This window comes from Loxodonta africana, chromosome 5 (genome assembly GCF_030014295.1).
Source record: "Loxodonta africana isolate mLoxAfr1 chromosome 5, mLoxAfr1.hap2, whole genome shotgun sequence".
Taxonomy (NCBI): Eukaryota; Metazoa; Chordata; class Mammalia; order Proboscidea; family Elephantidae; genus Loxodonta; species Loxodonta africana.
The window spans coordinates 156,406,875-156,423,347 of record NC_087346.1 but is presented as its reverse complement, the minus strand read 5'-3'; the positions used below and the strand labels follow the sequence as shown (position 1 = coordinate 156,423,347).

The 16,473-nt window shown below is 52.5% G+C and overlaps 1 protein-coding gene across 5 annotated transcripts in view; it reads left to right on the top strand.

Moving 5' to 3' along the window:
* Positions 1-16,473, top strand: part of CTBP1 (C-terminal binding protein 1) — a 56,490-nt gene that overhangs the window by 17,141 nt on the left and 22,876 nt on the right. For 2 of the 5 annotated variants that reach the window (XM_064286122.1, XM_064286123.1), the window contains exons 2-3: positions 6,211-6,408; positions 9,966-10,120. In XM_064286122.1, coding sequence (XP_064142192.1) covers positions 6,402-6,408; positions 9,966-10,120 — 162 coding nt within the window. In that variant the 5' untranslated portion in view covers positions 6,211-6,401. Of the gene's footprint in view, positions 1-6,210; positions 6,409-9,965; positions 10,121-10,455; positions 14,735-16,473 lie in introns of those variants that run through there. The other 3 variants (XM_064286121.1, XM_064286120.1, XM_064286124.1) reach the window with 2 other exon arrangements.

Below are 16,473 nucleotides of genomic sequence, written 5' to 3'. Positions count from 1 at the left end.
GGACATATCTCTGGAGCCCACCGCTGGAGGGCTGTTTCAAGGATACAGGCCTCTGAACGAGGGGATGCTGGGCTGGGCTGTACTTGTCTGTTGGAGCACATGGACAGCCAGTGGCTCCAGGCTCCTGTGCCACAGGGACCGGCTTCTCAAGTCTGGGGCTGCCTTGTCATGCGTGGTTTTTTTTTTTTAACTTTTGTGCTTTAAGTGAAAGTTTACAAACCAAGTCAGTCTCTCATACAAAAACTTACATATATCTTGCCATATACTCCTAGTTGTTCTTGTTATAGAGAGACTATGTACCCCTTCCTTCCACTCTATTTTCATGTCCATTCGGCCAGCTTCTGACCCCCTCTACCCTCTAATCTCCTCTCCAGACAGGAGCTACCCACATAGTCTCATGAATCTACTTGATCCAAGAAGCTCACTCTTCACCAATACCATTTTTATCCTACAGTCCCGCTGAATCCCTGTCTAAAGAGTTGGCTTTGGGAATGGTTCCTGTCCCGGGCTAACAGAAGGTGTAGGGACCATGTTTTCTGGGGTCCTCCTAGTCTCATTCAGACCATTAAGCCTGGTCTTTTGACAAGAATTTGAGGTCTGCATCCCACTGCTCTCCTGCTCCCTCAGGGGTTCTCCGTTGTGTTCCCTGTCAGGGCAGTCGTTGGTTGTAGCTGGGCACCATCTGGTTTTTCCAGTCTCAGGCTAATGTAGTCTCTGGTTCATGTGGCCCTTTTTGTCTCTGGGCTCATATTTACCTTGTTTTTTTGGTGGCCTTCATTCTCCTTTTCTCCGAGTGGGTTGAGAACAATTGATGCGTCTTAGATGGCCACTTGCTATCATTTAAGACTCCAGACTCCATTCTCCAAAGTGGGATGCAGAATGTTTTCTTAATAGATTTTATTATGCCAGTTGACTTAGATGTCCCCAGAAATCATGGTCCCCAAACCCTGCTACACTGGCCTTCAAAGTGCTCAGTTTATTCAGGAAACTTCTTTGCTTTTGACGTAGTCCGGTTGTACTGACCTTTCCTGTGTTGTGTGTTGTCTTTCCCTTCTTCTAAAATAGTTCTTATCTACTAATTAGTGAAAACCCCTCCCTCCTTACCTCCCTCCCTCCCCACTCTAGTAACCATCAAAGAATATTTTCTTTTCTGTTTCAACAGTTTTTTGAGTTCTTATCACAGTGGCCTCATACAGTATTTGTCCTTTTGCAGCTAACTAATTTCACTCAGCATAATGCCTCCTAGATTCCTCCATGTTATGAAATGTTTCATGTGTTTATCACTGCTCTTTATTGGCGTGTCGTATTCCATTGTGTGAATATACCAAGTTGATGGGCACCTTGGTTGCTTGTCACACGTGTTTTTAATTCACCGTCACGTGGAGCGTCCTGGGTTGACCTGGCGTTACAGAGTGGCTCTCGTGACTTCATGTGAGTCTGTGTGCTCCGGGCAGGATTGGGTGTTTCCATGTGCCCCTCTATCCTCTGTCTCCTGTCACTGCCTCTCTGGGGGGGCGGGGCATTGGGCACACTTGTTCTGGAGGGTTTTTTTGCATGTTGTTGGTGTCTGCTGTCCCTGTATGGCTGCAGACCTGTGCATTGGGGATAACTGACATTGGCCAGTGGGGACAGTGCTCAGGGCATCACTGAGAGGAGGACACTAGGCAGGAGGAAGAAATCATTCAGGACGTCAGACAGGGCACGTGTAACGTAAAGTTAATAACTGCGGTGCAAGAGTACCTGAGATACAAGGAGCTCTAAGGTCCCCTTGGGCTGAGGTGAGTCCCTAGAAGGGAGGACTTGGAAGGGCCAACACCTCTCTGTAGGTGTGGTTCAGCCTCCAGACAGCAGAGACGTCCGCAGGTTTGGTCCAGCTGGAGCTGTCTGTGTATGGGCTAGAGCTGTCTGCAGACCCTGAGCAAGCAGGTGGCTTCCCTGAGGCATGCAGGTGGGGAGTGGGATCAGGGTGCGGGAGGGTGTGTGTAGGGCACCGGTGGGGCAGGAGGCCTGATCCCGTGACAGGCTGTGGAGGAGCTGCCGCTCAGGGTGTCCCCGTGCAGGGCTCTGGATTCTGGTGGATTCCTAGTGGGGAGGGCTGCAGACAGGTCCAGGCTGCCAGGTGGCAGAGGGACCTCATGCTGGGCCCTTCTTCCAGCATGCCCCCTAGCACCCCCTGCTGACAAGGCCGAGCCTTATGCTGATTCCACAGGAGAGTGGCATACCACTGTATCATCCTGAAGTCGCTAGTGAAGATGGGTTGGTAGCTGCTTGCAGTGGCAGGGGTGGCTTCATCGGATGATTCCAGTGTGTTTCTCTGTGTCCCTCTGTACTGGCTAGCAGGGCGGAGCCTGCAGCGAGGACAGGAGTCTGTGCTGGTGCCTGCTGCAGGGGCAGCTGCGCGGTGGGTACAAAGGACTTGAGGGTTAGAATGCCCGGACCTTCTGGGAAACGGCACTGCCAGGAGCCCGGAGGCGACTCAAGGGTCCCAAGGGAAGAAGCAGGTGACTGTGGACCAAGGCTGTTGTAGACTCGCAGCTGCAGAACTTTTTCACGCATGGCTTCGGCTGGCTTCGGGCTGCCCTGCTGCCCCTCCAGGCTGGCTCATTGGCTGCCCTGCCGCCCCTCCAGGCTGGCTCATTGGCTGCCCTGCCGCCCCTCCAGGCTGGCTTCGGGCTGCCCTGCCGCCCCTCCAGGCTGGCTCATTGGCTGCCCTGCCGCCCCTCCAGGCTGGCTCATTGGCTGCCCTGCCGCCCCTCCAGGCTGGCTCATTGGCTGCCCTGCCGCCCCTCCAGGCTGGCTCATTGGCTGCCCTGCCGCCCCTCCAGGCTGGCTCATTGGCTGCCCTGCCGCCCCTCCAGGCTGGCTTCGGGCTGCCCTGCCGCCCCTCCAGGCTGGCTCATTGGCTGCCCTGCCGCCCCTCCAGGCTGGCTTCGGGCTGCCCTGCCGCCCCTCCGGGCTGGCTCATTGGCTGCCCTGCCGCCCCTCCAGGCTGGCTCATTGGCTGCCCTGCCGCCCCTCCAGGCTGGCTTCGGGCTGCCCTGCCGCCCCTCCAGGCTGGCTCATTGTCCCGCACACGGCCTCCAGAGGCGCCTGGGCTGGGCTCTGCTGGCCTCCTCGCTCAGCGGAGGCTTCTTGAGATGGGGGCTTAGTGGGAATCCATTCATGAAGAAACAGCATGTGCCGGGCTTCCGGCTATAGGACCCGTGTGGCTCTTCCCTGTAGGAACGGCGGGATCAGCCCAAAACAGTACCCACTCAGACTTGGAAAGGGAGTTAGCTGAGAAGGTGCTGTGGATATTTGAGTCACAAGGGCTCTCTAGCCCCCGTGGTGGGTGGTATCTCCTGTCTATGTCCTCCTCTGGCTACTGTGGAAACTGCCTGGTGTGGGATAGAGGGGGACACAGGCCGTTACGTGCTGAGCACCTGCTGTTTCTCTGGTACTGGGAAGGGGGCTTCGCATAGTTTCTCTGCAGGCCTCCCAAGAAGCCCGACATGGCCCGGGCCCTCAAGGGCACCCTGTGCTATGCAGGAGGAGGCAGCTTCTCTCTGTGCCTGGGGGGCCAGCATCAGTGTGTGTCCCGGAACGAGCTGTTGTGGCCTGGGGGGGTTCCCATGCAGTAATTGGGTGGGATCAGGTGAGGGCGGGCTTGTCCCTGTGCCCAGCAGTGGGGCTGGGTGGAGTGGATGCGCATAACCGCATCCGTTTCCCATCCCTTTCATATTGGGCATCTGCTCGGGGCACCGAGGGGCGGGCAGTCTCCTTGCACTCAGGCGCACATCCTGTAGGGTGTCAGGAGTGAAGGTGGCCTGGCCGTGGCTGGTAGGCAGGTCCATGTCCCGGGCAGCCTGGCGTCCAGCCACGTGTCAGTGTCAACCCCTGTATAGTGTCCTTGTGTAAAACGGTGACTAGCGCACTCAGGACCGGTCACGAACTCTCCTGGGGGCTGGGTGGTCCTTGTCTGCCCCCAGCCTCTCCCAGCCTACCTGGATCCTATGTCCTCCCTGACGGGCTTGGTCCCTGCAGGACAGTAAGGCCCAGCCCAGGTGCTTCCCAGTGGGCTGGGCATGCATGTGAGAGATGGTGTAGGCCTGTGTCTGTGTGTGCACACACATGTGCATGGGTGTAATCTAGCGTCAGACCTCGTCTCTATCCTTGGGGAACGAAGAGGATCAGGACCAGCACCAAGCTGGTCCCTGTGAGATGGTGACATACCACCACTCTCCAGCTTCTTCATCACTCCTCACCCCAGCCCTCCTACCTACCCACAGCACCCTCTACTTCTCTGTTGGGTTTAATAATTTGTTGCAGTGGCCACATAGAACTCACAGACCATACTCACAGTTATGTGGCTTGTTAGGGAAGTAACAGGCTACAGCTGAGAATCATGATCAACTAGGAAGTAACAGGATCTAACTCAGGAGACAGGATCAACTTTGTCAATCAGGACAGTTTCCAACCAGGACAGCTCTCACCTCCTCATCTGTGCCCAGAGGCTGACAGCCCTCCTCTCGCCCACGGCCCCCTTTAGCCTCTGTCCTGCTCAGACAAGTGTTAACTATTGGCTCCGCTGACAAGTGCCTGGAGGCACCCCGCTCTGCCAGCAAACCGCCTGCCCGAAAGCGCTCAGCTTTCTCTCTGTAGGCTGGCAAGGCCACCTCACAGCCTTGTGCCATTGGTCAGCAAGCACCACTGCAGCCGTCTGCTGGTCCCATGGTTCTCGCACTGCTGCCGCCGTTTCTTTGCCACTGGGCTCTGCTGTGCTTGCCGCCGTCTCGTGCCATCTCCGGTGTTACAGCTCATGACCCATATTACAGCTCTTCTAGGAGGTTCCCTTGCTCCCCTGTTGCCTCTCTGAAAAACCTCTTTTGGGTTGGTTGGCTGCTTATGTAAGCAAACTCCTTATCAGTTTCAAGGCATGGCCCTCCCAACCAGGTGACAAACAGACTAATCCCTGCAGGGCCACTTAATCTTATTGGGTGGTTTTGTGTACCCTGTTTGCATAGTGGGATCCCTGGTGGTGCAATGATTAAGAGCTCGGCTGCTAAGCAGGAGGTCTGCAGTTTGAATCTACCAGCCGCCCCTTGAAAACCTTATGGGGCAGTTCTCCTGTGTCCTACAGGGTTGCTGTGAGTTGGAATTGACTCAGTGGCAGCGGGATTGGTTTGAGTTTTTATTTGCATAGTAAATTGACCAATCCCTGCCAGGTACATAAAGTGGATCAATCACAGGGCAGGTTGCGCCTGACCAATCATTTTTGCAGAATAATAAGCCCAAGGCCAGAAAAGCCATATATAAGGAGAAACCCACTGCAGTGTGTTTTTACTGCAATGGGCAGCACAGAGCCCTTGACATCAGCCCCCGGCCAGGTCCCCAGAGGCCAGTGTCGGTGGGGCGGGCTGCACTGGGGGAGCTGAACAGCGTTTTTGGGAAGGATTGTGTCTAAGTCAGCTGATGGTCAGCTGGGACACTTCCTGCAGGGGCATGGGACCAGCTGCAGAGGGCCTTGGGTGTGTGCCCCCCTGGGGCAGAACCCCTCACTGGCAGCCCTCAGTACCTGAGGTTTGGATGCTAGAAGTCTGTGGCGTCAGGGTCTGCCCCCCACAGCCCTCTCCCCTTGGCGGCCTTGTTAGAACATCCACTCTCCCTGCCAGGCCACAGAGGGGCTCAGGAACCATGTCAGTGATGTCAGATAGAAGCCTCCAGAACCGGTGGTGGGCATGCATGCTCACGGTGTCCTCCTTGGCCCAGGCACAGTGCCAGCCATGTGCCTCATGTCCTCTACCTCTCGGTTCTTGGACACCAGTGGTGTCTGGGTGGGTGGGGCTGAGAGGCTCATGGCTGGCAGGCAGCTGCCAGCCAGGGACCTGTGGGTGGTCATGGCCTCAAAGGGCAGACGGCAGCCCAGAGGGGCCATTTGTGTTTACATTTATGTGACATTAGGGGCCTCTGAGACTGTGAATCTCGGGTGAGCTTCCCACTCTGTGTGTCACACTGGCCAAGTGCCTGCCGGTCGCTCTGTGCTGTGGCAGAGCCCTGTGTGCCAGGTAGGTCTGCCACCAGGCAGCCTCAGTCGGTGTGCAGCTGGGGCAGCTGGTGCACGGTGGGAGCAGCCGCGCGCTGGGCAGGGTTGAGGACACACGTCCTGGCGTTTGTTAGTTTTCTTCAGAACCCCAATGGTATTTTAATGTGTCTCTTGTGCTTAATTTTTAGTCAAAGTTTGAACCCGACCCAGGCGTCACTGGTTGCAGCGGATCAGAAGCTTAAGAGCTTTGGTTCGAGACAAATTAAGGACATGGAGATAAGGATCCAGTGACAGGACGCTATTCTGCCTGGGAATTCTGAAGATATAAAGCTTTGGAAAGTCGAATTCATGGTCGTGGAAACCGAGCTCATTTTAGGAAATGTCAGGTTGGTCGGGGCTCCTGGAGTTTGAAATCAGCTTAAGACCAGTCTCTGTGCAAATGCATGAAAGGGAACTGCTTCAGGGAACATGTGCGTTTATTTGTCCTTTGTAGTCCAGACCCTGGGTGGCACAGTTAAGTGCTGGACAACAAGCTGGAAGGTTGGCAGTTCAAACCCACCCAGAGGCACCTTGGAAGACAGGCCTGGTGATCTGCTTCCAAAGGTCACAGCCTTGAAAACCTATGGAGCAGTTGCACACTGCACACATGGGGTCGCTGTGAGTCGAAATCAACTCGATAGCAACTAACAACAAAGTCCAAACGACCCAAACCTTCTCGGAAGAGGCCCTGAGGAGGCGTCCTCCCCTGTCCAGCCACCCTGGTGCGGGGCCTGGGCATGTGGCTCTCTGTTCACTCTCTTTGTGGTCAGCTGGTCAGTAGGTTCCTCTTGTCCTTCCCACCAGTACGTGTGCAGAGGTGTTTGAGTAGATGACTTCCGACAGAGTGACCGTCTCCGGTGTCCCTGCACAGGAAGCTCTGGCCCCTGGCGGGCTGCTCAGCGTCGGCCCATCTGGCTCAGCCCTCAGGCCCCACGGTGCCTTGGTCAGGTGTCTGTGTGATGCTGTCTGCGGTGGGTGTGTTTCTGTCGAGGGCGTCCCGAGAGGGGTGCCGGGCCGGGGTTAGGCCAGGCTGCAAGTGCAGTCAGGTGAGGGTGGGTCCCGGGGGCCACACCGGGCCCCAGGGGAAACCCCCAAATCCACGGCCAGCTGTGCAAGAGGGACCAGACTGCAGGCCAGCGCCATGGTTGTTTTCTTTTCCGTCTGTCAGTGCTCGTAGGTGCTGAGTCCACTGAGTTTGTAAGAACAGCCTGGGTTGTGGTGTGACAGCTGGGACTAACTCCCATGCTGGGCAGTGCTGTCGGGAGGCCTGGCACCTTGCCCAGTATGACCCAGAAGCCCAAGAGGGTGACTCCAAGCCCGCCTGGCACAGCAGAGGCCAGGAGAAGCCTTGGGCGGCTGTTTGGGGACAGGTCTGAGGGGTGGACAAGAGGAGATGGTGGGGGTTTGGCACTAGGCAGCGTGTTCTGGGGCTCCCTCTCCAGTTTAGGCGAGAAGCCGACTTGGGGAGGTTACTGCCAGGCTGCTCTACTGGGACCTCCCAGCCCAGAGCCTGTCCTCCTCCAGGCGTTCTGGTGCCCCGGCATCTGCCCACCCTCTAGCCAGGCCGCTGGACCTGGTTTGCCGCATCCTCACCTGGGCAGTGGTTTTGAACTGTTTGGTCTCAGGGCCTCCTTTCCACGCTTAACAGTGATTGAGGACCTCAAAGAGCTTTTGCTAATGCGTATTATATCTGTTGATATTTATCTCGTTAGCCTTTAAGACAGGGAGGCTTAAAATACGTATTTATCGCTTCACTGAAAATAGCGAGAATAAACCCCATTCCATGCTAAAATAAAGAACGTTCCTTAATGAAAAATAACTGTTTTCCACATGACAGTCAGTGAGAAGCGTGGCATTGCTTGGCCTGTTTGTAAACCTTCTTACTGCATGGTTTACTAGATGGCGGCTGGGTTCCGTCTGCGGTCAGCTCATCTGCTGTCACCCCCGGTGGGCTCTGGGGCGCGAGAGGGAAGACCAGCCGTGCAAGTCTTGATCTTGCAGGCCCCCGGGGCAGTCCCGCCTTCGCTGCCCTTCGTGGAGGCAGTGGAGGGCCCGGAACGCGTGGCCCCGCAGTAGGCCCCAGAGCCTCCTTGACTCCCGACCCCGCAGCCTCCAGGGTCTTAGAGCAGCTTCCTACCTGCTGGGACTCGAAGTGCATCAGAGTGACAGGCAGGCTTCCCTGCAGTTGCGTGTGCAGCAACCACGTCCTGCACAGCACCCACCTGGCCCTCCTTGCCTTTGACGTGAGGTTTCAGTGAGGTGCGTCCCTGCATTCCTGCACTGAAAAAGGCAGTTGCTTCTCTCCACGGACCCAGCTGGTGGTACCCGTTGCCTTCGAGTCAATTCCAACTCATATCGAGCCTATAGCACAGAGTAGAACTGGCCCATAGAGTTTTTAAGGAACACCTGGTAGATTTGAACTGCTGACCTTTTGCTTAGCAGCTATAGCGCTTAACCGGTGCGCCACCAGGGTGCTAGAGGAGTTAATTCCCTTGGGCTGCCCCCACCATCCATTCTCCTTTCTGGCCCTGTGCCGCGCCTTCGACGCACCCCAGGTCAGGATGGGCCCCGGGAGCTGGCACGTCACCCAGGCTCTGTTTCTATCCTGTGCCCCCACTGCCAGGTCCTCCCAGAGTCTTGACGAGCCTCCGGTCTCAGCGCTGCCACTGACCCGCTGAAGTTGTGACCGTGCCTGGCGCCCTCTGCACCCAGCACGTGTTGAGGCTGCAGAAGCCTCCTTTCTCCAGGCAGGCCTGTAAATGAGGGTTAGTTGCCGTCAGCTGCCGTCGAGTTGGTCCCCAACTCTTGGTGACCCCACGCACAGTGAAATGAAATGCTGCTCGGGCCTGCGCCATCCCTGTGATCGGTTGTGGTTCAAACCGTTGTGATCCGTAGGCTTTTCATTGGCTGATTTTCAGGAGTAGATTGCCAGGCCTTTCTTCCTAGTCTGTCTTAGTCTGGAAGCTCCACTGAAACCTGTTCCACATCACAGCAACACGCAAGGCTCCGCTGATAGACGGGTGGTGGCTGCACGTGAGGTGCACAAACCAAAAACCCAAACCCATTGCCGTTGGGTCTGTTCTGACTCATAGCAACCCTATAGGAGAGAGTAGAACTACCTCATGGGGTTTCCAGGGAGCAGCTGGTGGGTTTGAACTGGCGACCTTTTGGCTAGCAGCTGAGTGCCTAGCCGCTGTTCCACTATGAGGTGCATAGCTGAGTACTGTTGGAAAGGAGGGGATTTTCATCCTCCTTCCTCACCCTGTTGTAGGATGGTGAGAGGTTCTGCCTGTATTTTAGTGTGCCTTAACCTTTTCCTACCTCGTCATTGTCTCTTGTACTTTCTAATCTACATGTGGAAGTGGTGCCAGGCATGTGGAAGATGCTAGAACATGCTTGTTGGTCACTGTCAGGGACTTGGGCAGCTGTGCTGTAGCTAGAGAAGTAACAGGATGTTTTCCTAAAGCCCATCACATTACAGTCCCATCTTTCAGCACCAGTAAGCATGAAGAGCCTACTGCTAGAATAGAGCGAGGGACCACAGCACAGCCCCCTTGCCCGACCCTGCCTGTCTGTGGGCTGCATGGCCTCCTCGCGCTGTCCACATCACCGAGCTGCCTCGTGGTCCCCACAGCCCCATGCCCGGTGGGGGTGGCAGTGGTCACCCTCGATCTGTTCCCACTCAGGTGACAGGAAGCTGTAGTATACCTACCAGCTTGCCTTTCCTGCTGATTTGTAATTCACTTTGTGAAATACCCACCTGAGTGGGCGTTTAGAGCAGAATGTCCTCAGGAGGCCAGCTATTGTTAGCCCATGTGGACAGTGGGTGCTAGGTGTAGGTGAGGGTTTAGCTGGGGGAGCAGACTGCTACAGGAGAGCTGAGTGTCCCCTCCTGTCGTTTCAGGCGTCCGACCTCCGATCATGAACGGGCCCCTGCACCCCCGGCCCCTGGTGGCACTGCTCGATGGCCGGGACTGCACGGTGGAGATGCCTATCCTGAAGGACGTTGCCACCGTGGCGTTTTGTGATGCACAGTCCACACAAGAGATTCACGAGAAGGTAACGATGTGGCGCCCCGTGTCCTGGTCGCTTGGACGTTCGTGTGGGGGTGAGGAGGGCTGGACAGGCTGGGAGGGCATGCAGGGCGTGTGAAGCGCCGCACCCCTCTTCAGCCTGGGTGTGCAGATGCTTGGAAGTAGGGGCTCAGCCAGCTTCTTGGCCTCTGGCCACAGTCTGCACACCTTTCGGTTCCTGCACTGCAAAGTGCTGCCTGGGAACAAGGACGGGTTCTGTCACCATCACCCTGGCCCCATCAGGAGGCAGAGACTTGGTTTACTTGTCTTCTGTAGCTTCTTGAATCATTTTTCATTATAACAAATTATTTTTTTCCCCAGAAACTGCAACCCTGGGGTATTGGATTATTTCCCTGGATGCCGCAGAGAGCACCGTAGGCTGGCTGTGATGAGCCTGGTCCTCCTTGTTCCCCGTCAGCACTTAAACACCACACGGGGAAGCCTGACACCCTGCCTCCTGGAGCTTGGAGTCAAGTGGTTTGCAGCTTTTGGGCAGCTTTCATGATTTATGAGTTTGCTTAGGAGATTTATAGGGTTTTCCCGTCGATGCAAACTATGTTAACCTGGTTTTCTACTTCCCGTAATGGCAGACGAAGTAGTTCAGAACAATTTTCCCACTGAACAGCCAAGAAAAGTGGTTGAAATTTTTTTTTTTAAAGTCTAAAAAGCAACCAAGAGCTAACAGGATCTAGCTGAGATCAGGAGAGGCTCAGAATCCAGAGGAGTGGAGTGGCCTTGCCTGTTTTGGTCTGGAGGTGTTCATTGTTCTGGAAGAGGTAGCTGAGAGGCTGAGTTGTGCTTTTGGTGGCCTCATGGGGCTGGAGGTTCAAAAGGTGGCGTTTGGGGCCATAGCTGGCTCAGGGTTGAGATCCAGAAGGATGCACCTTGAGAGTGAGGATGAACTGAAACGAAACATGCTCTCACAGGGCATACTACACAGCTAGTTAACATCTGTGTCAAGCCTTGAACTTGGGTTGTAGGTGACCTTGGATCCCTGTGCCTAGGCAGCTGGCAAAAGCAAATGGAGAGTCCTTTTTGCAGGAAGATAGCATTGGCTTAGGCCTCAAATTCCTTCTGCAAATCATTTTCAAGTACGCTGTCCATCACACAGTTAAGATAATCAGGCAGTCAAGGGGCTATGACGAGTGAAAACGAGCAGAAACAGAAGATGACAGAAGGAGACCCACAGGAACTCAGGTGTTAGAATTGCCAGGCACGGACTGTGGAGCAGTTACTACCATAACCTAAGTTACTGTCATAAGCGAAGAAATCAAAGCCCAACTTGGAAATGTAGACAAGGAACTGATAGCTGCATAAAAGTGACATATCAGATTCGGGAAAAATAGAAAACTTAGAGCTGAGAAATACTAAAGCCAACATTAAGGAAGACTGGATCACAGGGCTTGAAGATGACGTGGTGGTTGGTGAGTTTCCTGGGCTTTCTTTTTGCCTCATGTCCTGGTCCTGAGCTGGAAACCTGGAAATGCCAATAAGTACAGAAAAAAGTCCCAACAAAGCCTGCTCTTTAGCCAGAGGACCAGGAAAGGGCAGCTTAGCAAGACAAAAACTTCCGGACATTTAACTACTCTACTGCAGCCAAACACCACTGGAAACACTGTGAACCCATCCCCACCCTTGACAGCACAGGGCAGAGCGGGGAACCCAGACTTCCACCATCATGAGAGGTGCCCCATCTCCCCACCGGTGTTGTGTCACAGGAGGCCTGGTGGAGACCCCAGAGCTTTCATCGCTGCTGTCCTCTAATGAGGCCCTTCCATGGTGTCAGTGGAGGCCCCATGGGGAGCCTGGACTTTATCCCCACCCAGCAGTACTGCTGGGGTCCTGTCAGAGGAGGCCTGGTGGATAGTCAGGACTTTCACCACTGCCTAGGGGCTATGAGGCCACCTGCTCTGCAGCGTCAGTGGAGACCTCATGGGGAACCAGGACTCCTGTTGCCGCAGACCACTGACAAGGACCACCTGCTCCTCAGATGTTATTGGAGGCCAACGGGGAAACCTAGACTTCTATTTCCACTTGGCAATAATGAGGCGGCATTCCTGCTCTGTGTTTTATTGGCTGTGCAAAGGTATTCTGCTGTGTGGATCATAACAAATCGTGGATAACATTGAGAAGAATGGGAATTCCAGAACGCTAATTGTGCTCATAAGGAACCTGTACTTAAACCAAGAGGCAGTTGTTTGGACAGAGCAAGGGGATACTGTGTGATTTAAAGTCAGGAGAAGTGTGCATCAGGGTTGTATCCTTTCAGCATACTTACCATTCTGTATGTGGAGCAAATAATCTGAGTAACTGGACTATATGAAGAAGAATGTGGTGTTAGGCTTGGAAGAAGACTCATTAACAACCCGTTATGCAGATGACACAACCTTGCTTGCTGAAAGTGAAGAGGACTTGAAGCACTTACTGATGAAGATCAAAGACCACAGCCTTCAGTATGGATTACACCTCAACATAAAGAAAACAGAAATCCTCACAGCTGGACCAATGAGCCACATCATGATAAACAGAGAAAAGATTGAAGTTGTCAAGGATTTCATTTTACTTGGATCCACAATCAACAGCCACGGACGCAGCAGTCAAGAAATCAAAAGACGCGTTGCATTGGACAAATCTGCTGCAAAGGACCTCTTTAAAGTGTTAAAAAGCAAAGTTGTCACTTTGAGGACTAGGTGCGCCTGACCCAAGCCATGGTATTTTCAGTCTCCTCAAATGCATGGGAAAGCTGGACAATGGATAAGGAAGCCTTAAGAAGAACTGAAGCCTTTGAATTATGGTGTTGGCGAAGAGTATTGAACATACCATGGACCACCAGAAGAACGAACAAGTCCGTCTTGGCAGAAGTACAACCAGAATGCTCCTTTAAAGAGAGAATGGCAACACTTCTTCTCACATACTTTGGACATGTTGTTAGAAGGACTAGTCCCTGGAGAAGGACATCATGCTTGGTAAAGTAGAGGGCCGGTGAAAAGAGGAAGACCCTCAATGAGACAGATTGACAGTAGTGGCTGCACCAATGGGCTCAAGCATAATGATTGTGAGGGTGGTGGAGGACTGAGCAGTGTTTCGTTCTGTTGTACATAGAGTCACTGTGAGTTGGAACCAACTCAGTGGAACCTGACAACAACAACAACAACATAATCAAGACAAAAGGAACCCTGGTGATACAATGGTTAAGAGCTTGGCTGCAAACCAAAAGGTTGGCAGTTCAGATCCACCAGATGCTCCTTGGAAACCCTGTGGGGCAGTTCTGCTCAGTCCTATGAGTGAGAATCAACTCAATGGCATTGGATTTGGTTTTTTGATTTTGGTTTATAATCAAGACAGGAGGAGCCCCGGTGGTGCAGTAGTTAAGTGGTTGGGCACGCACCAAGAAGTCAGTGGCTTGAACCCACCAGCCACTCTGCAGGAGAAAGACGTGGCAGCCTGCTTTCATAAAGATTACACCCTTGGAAACTCTGTGAGTTGGAATCAACTCGACAGCAAGGGGTTTATAATCAAGACTGTGGTATTAGCAGAAGGATAGATGCACAGATCAAAGAAGAGAACAGAGAACCCAGAAACAGGTGCACTTAAGTATGCCCAGCTGGGTTTTGACAGATGTTTACAAAAACAATTCAGTGGAGGAAAGGTAGGCTTTTCAAGAAATGGTTCTGGATCAGTTGGGCAGGCAGCTAAAAACCAAACCTTAACCTTATACGAAAGTTACTTCAAAATGGGCTGTTGACTTAAGTGTAAAAAGAAAACCGTAGAGTCTTTAGCATAAAACACAGTAGAAAACCTTTGGATCTAAAGCTAGGCAAAGAGTTCTTAGACATGATTCTAGAAGCACAATTCATAAAAGGAAAAAATCGTTAAATTGGACTTTATCAAAATCAAAAATGTTTGCTCTGCGAAAGACCCCATTAAGAGGGTGAAGAGACGAGCTGTTGATTGGGAGAAAATATCTGGAAACCACATGTCTGACAAAGCACTAGTGTATAGAATCTATAAAGAAGTCTCAAAACTCAACAGGAAAAAGAAGAATGATCCAATTAGAAAATGGGCAAAAGAAGTGAAACATTTCACCAAAGAGAATATACAGATAGCAGATAAGCACATAAAGTGATGTTCAGCATCGTTAGCTATTAGGGAAATGCAGATGAAAACCACAATGAGATATCACCATCCCGTCAGAATGACTCACGAAACAGCAACAACAGCAAGGGTGAGGAGGATGTGGAGAGATGGTCACCCGTGCATTGCGGGGGGGAATGCAAAACGGTGCAGCCACCCTGGAAAAGTTTGTCACTGCTTACAAAATGAAACAGACGACTACCATACGGCCCAGAAATGGCCGTTGTGGACGTTTACCCCAGAGCATGAAAGACACATTTTCACACAAAAAACATACATGAATGTTTATAGCGGCTTTATTTTATGATAGCCCAAACTGGAAACCACCCAGTTGTTCTTCAGCGGGTGAATGGTGAAACAAATTGTCATACATCCGTAACGTGGAATACTCTTCAGCACTAAAAAGGGCTGTCGATACATGGGAATTACGCTGAGTAAAGAAACCAATCTCAAAAGGACATGTAAGGTACGATTCCATTTATATAATGTTCTTGAAACGACAGAGTTACAGAGATGGAGAACAGGGTAGTGGTTCCTGGGGTGCAGGAGGGAAGTGGGTGTGGCTGTGAGAGGGCAACATGCAGACCCTTGTGAAGGATGTCCCACCCCTTGATTTTATCAGTGTCAGTCTCCTGGTTGTGATATCCTGCTACAGTTTTGCAAGATGTTACCATTGGGGGAAGCTGGGTAAAGAGCACATCAGATCTCTGTATTGTTTGCAACAACGTGTGAATCTACAATGATCTCAATGCGAAAAGTTTAATTAAAATAATCACAAATAAGGCAAATATCCTTCATCCCCAGAAGAGCAACGTAACACCATCTCCCCCCCCCCCGCCCCCCAAAAAAGGCAGTGAAATTTGCCAAGAAAACATAGGATAAAAAAGAAGATAACCAGAAACAGGAAAAAGGAAACAAAAGGAGAAAGTCAATTGTCAGAAAAGGAAGCATAAAGGAAACACGTTTTTAGGTATGATTGTTGTTGTTAGGTGCTGTCGAGTCAGTTCCCACCCACAGCAACCCAGTGTACAACAGAACGAAACACTGCCCAGTCCTGTGCCATTCTTGCAGTTGTTGCTGCGTTTGAGCCCGTTGTTGCAGCCACTGTGTCAATCCATCTTGTTGAGAGCCTTCCTCTTTTTTGCTGACTCTCTGCTTAGCAAGCATGATGCCCTTCTCCAGGGACTGCTCCTTCCTGATAATATGTTCAAAGTATATGACACCCCGCGTGACCATGTCTCGGTTCATACCTGCACTCTGTGACCATATTGGTTCATATCTGTGTTCTGTGACACCTTATGTGACCATGTCTCGGTTCATACCTCTGCACTGTGACACCCTGTGTGACCATGCCTTGGTTCCTACCTGCGCTCTGTGATGCCCCGTGTGACAGTGTCTCAGTTCATACCCGCCTGCACTCTGACACCCCTTGTGACCATGTCTCAGTTCATACCTGCGCTCTCTGACACCCTGTGACCATGTCTTAGTTCATACCTGTGCACTCTGATACCCTGTGTGACCATGCCTCGGTTTGTACCTGCACTCTGTGATGTCCTGTGTGACTATGCCACGGTTCATACCTGCAACCTGTGACACCCCGTGTGACCATCTCAGTTCATACCTGTGCTCTGTGATGCCCTGTGTGACCATGTCTTGGTTCATACCTGCGCTCTGTGACCATGCCTTGGTTCATACCTGTGATCTCTGACACCCCGTGTGACCACGCCTCGGTTCATAGCTGCACTCTGCGACGTCCCATGTGACCATGTCTCAGTTCACACCTGCACTCTGTGACACCTTGTGTGACTGTGTCTTGGTTCAAGTATTCCAGCATGAGCTATCATGAGCAGCCCCCCTGTGAACCTTCCAGGACGTGTCTTTGGGGCACATGTGAATTTGCATTCGACATCTGTTCCTATCTCAGAAAAGGGTATTGCTGGGTCACAGGGTGACTTATGGTTCACTTCAAAAGGTGAGTCAGCTTTTCAAAGTGGTTGCACCACTTTGTACCGTCCCCCCGCCCTCAGCAAGGTTCGGAGTTCCGGGTGCTCCACATCTTCACCAACACTTGGTGTTTCCTGTCTCTAGCCATTCTGGTGGGTATGGAGCAGAGTCTCTTTATGGTTTTCATTTGCGTTTCTCTGATGGCTAATGAAATGAACACCTTTTTACCTAGGATTTGGCCACTTGGATATTGTGTTTTGC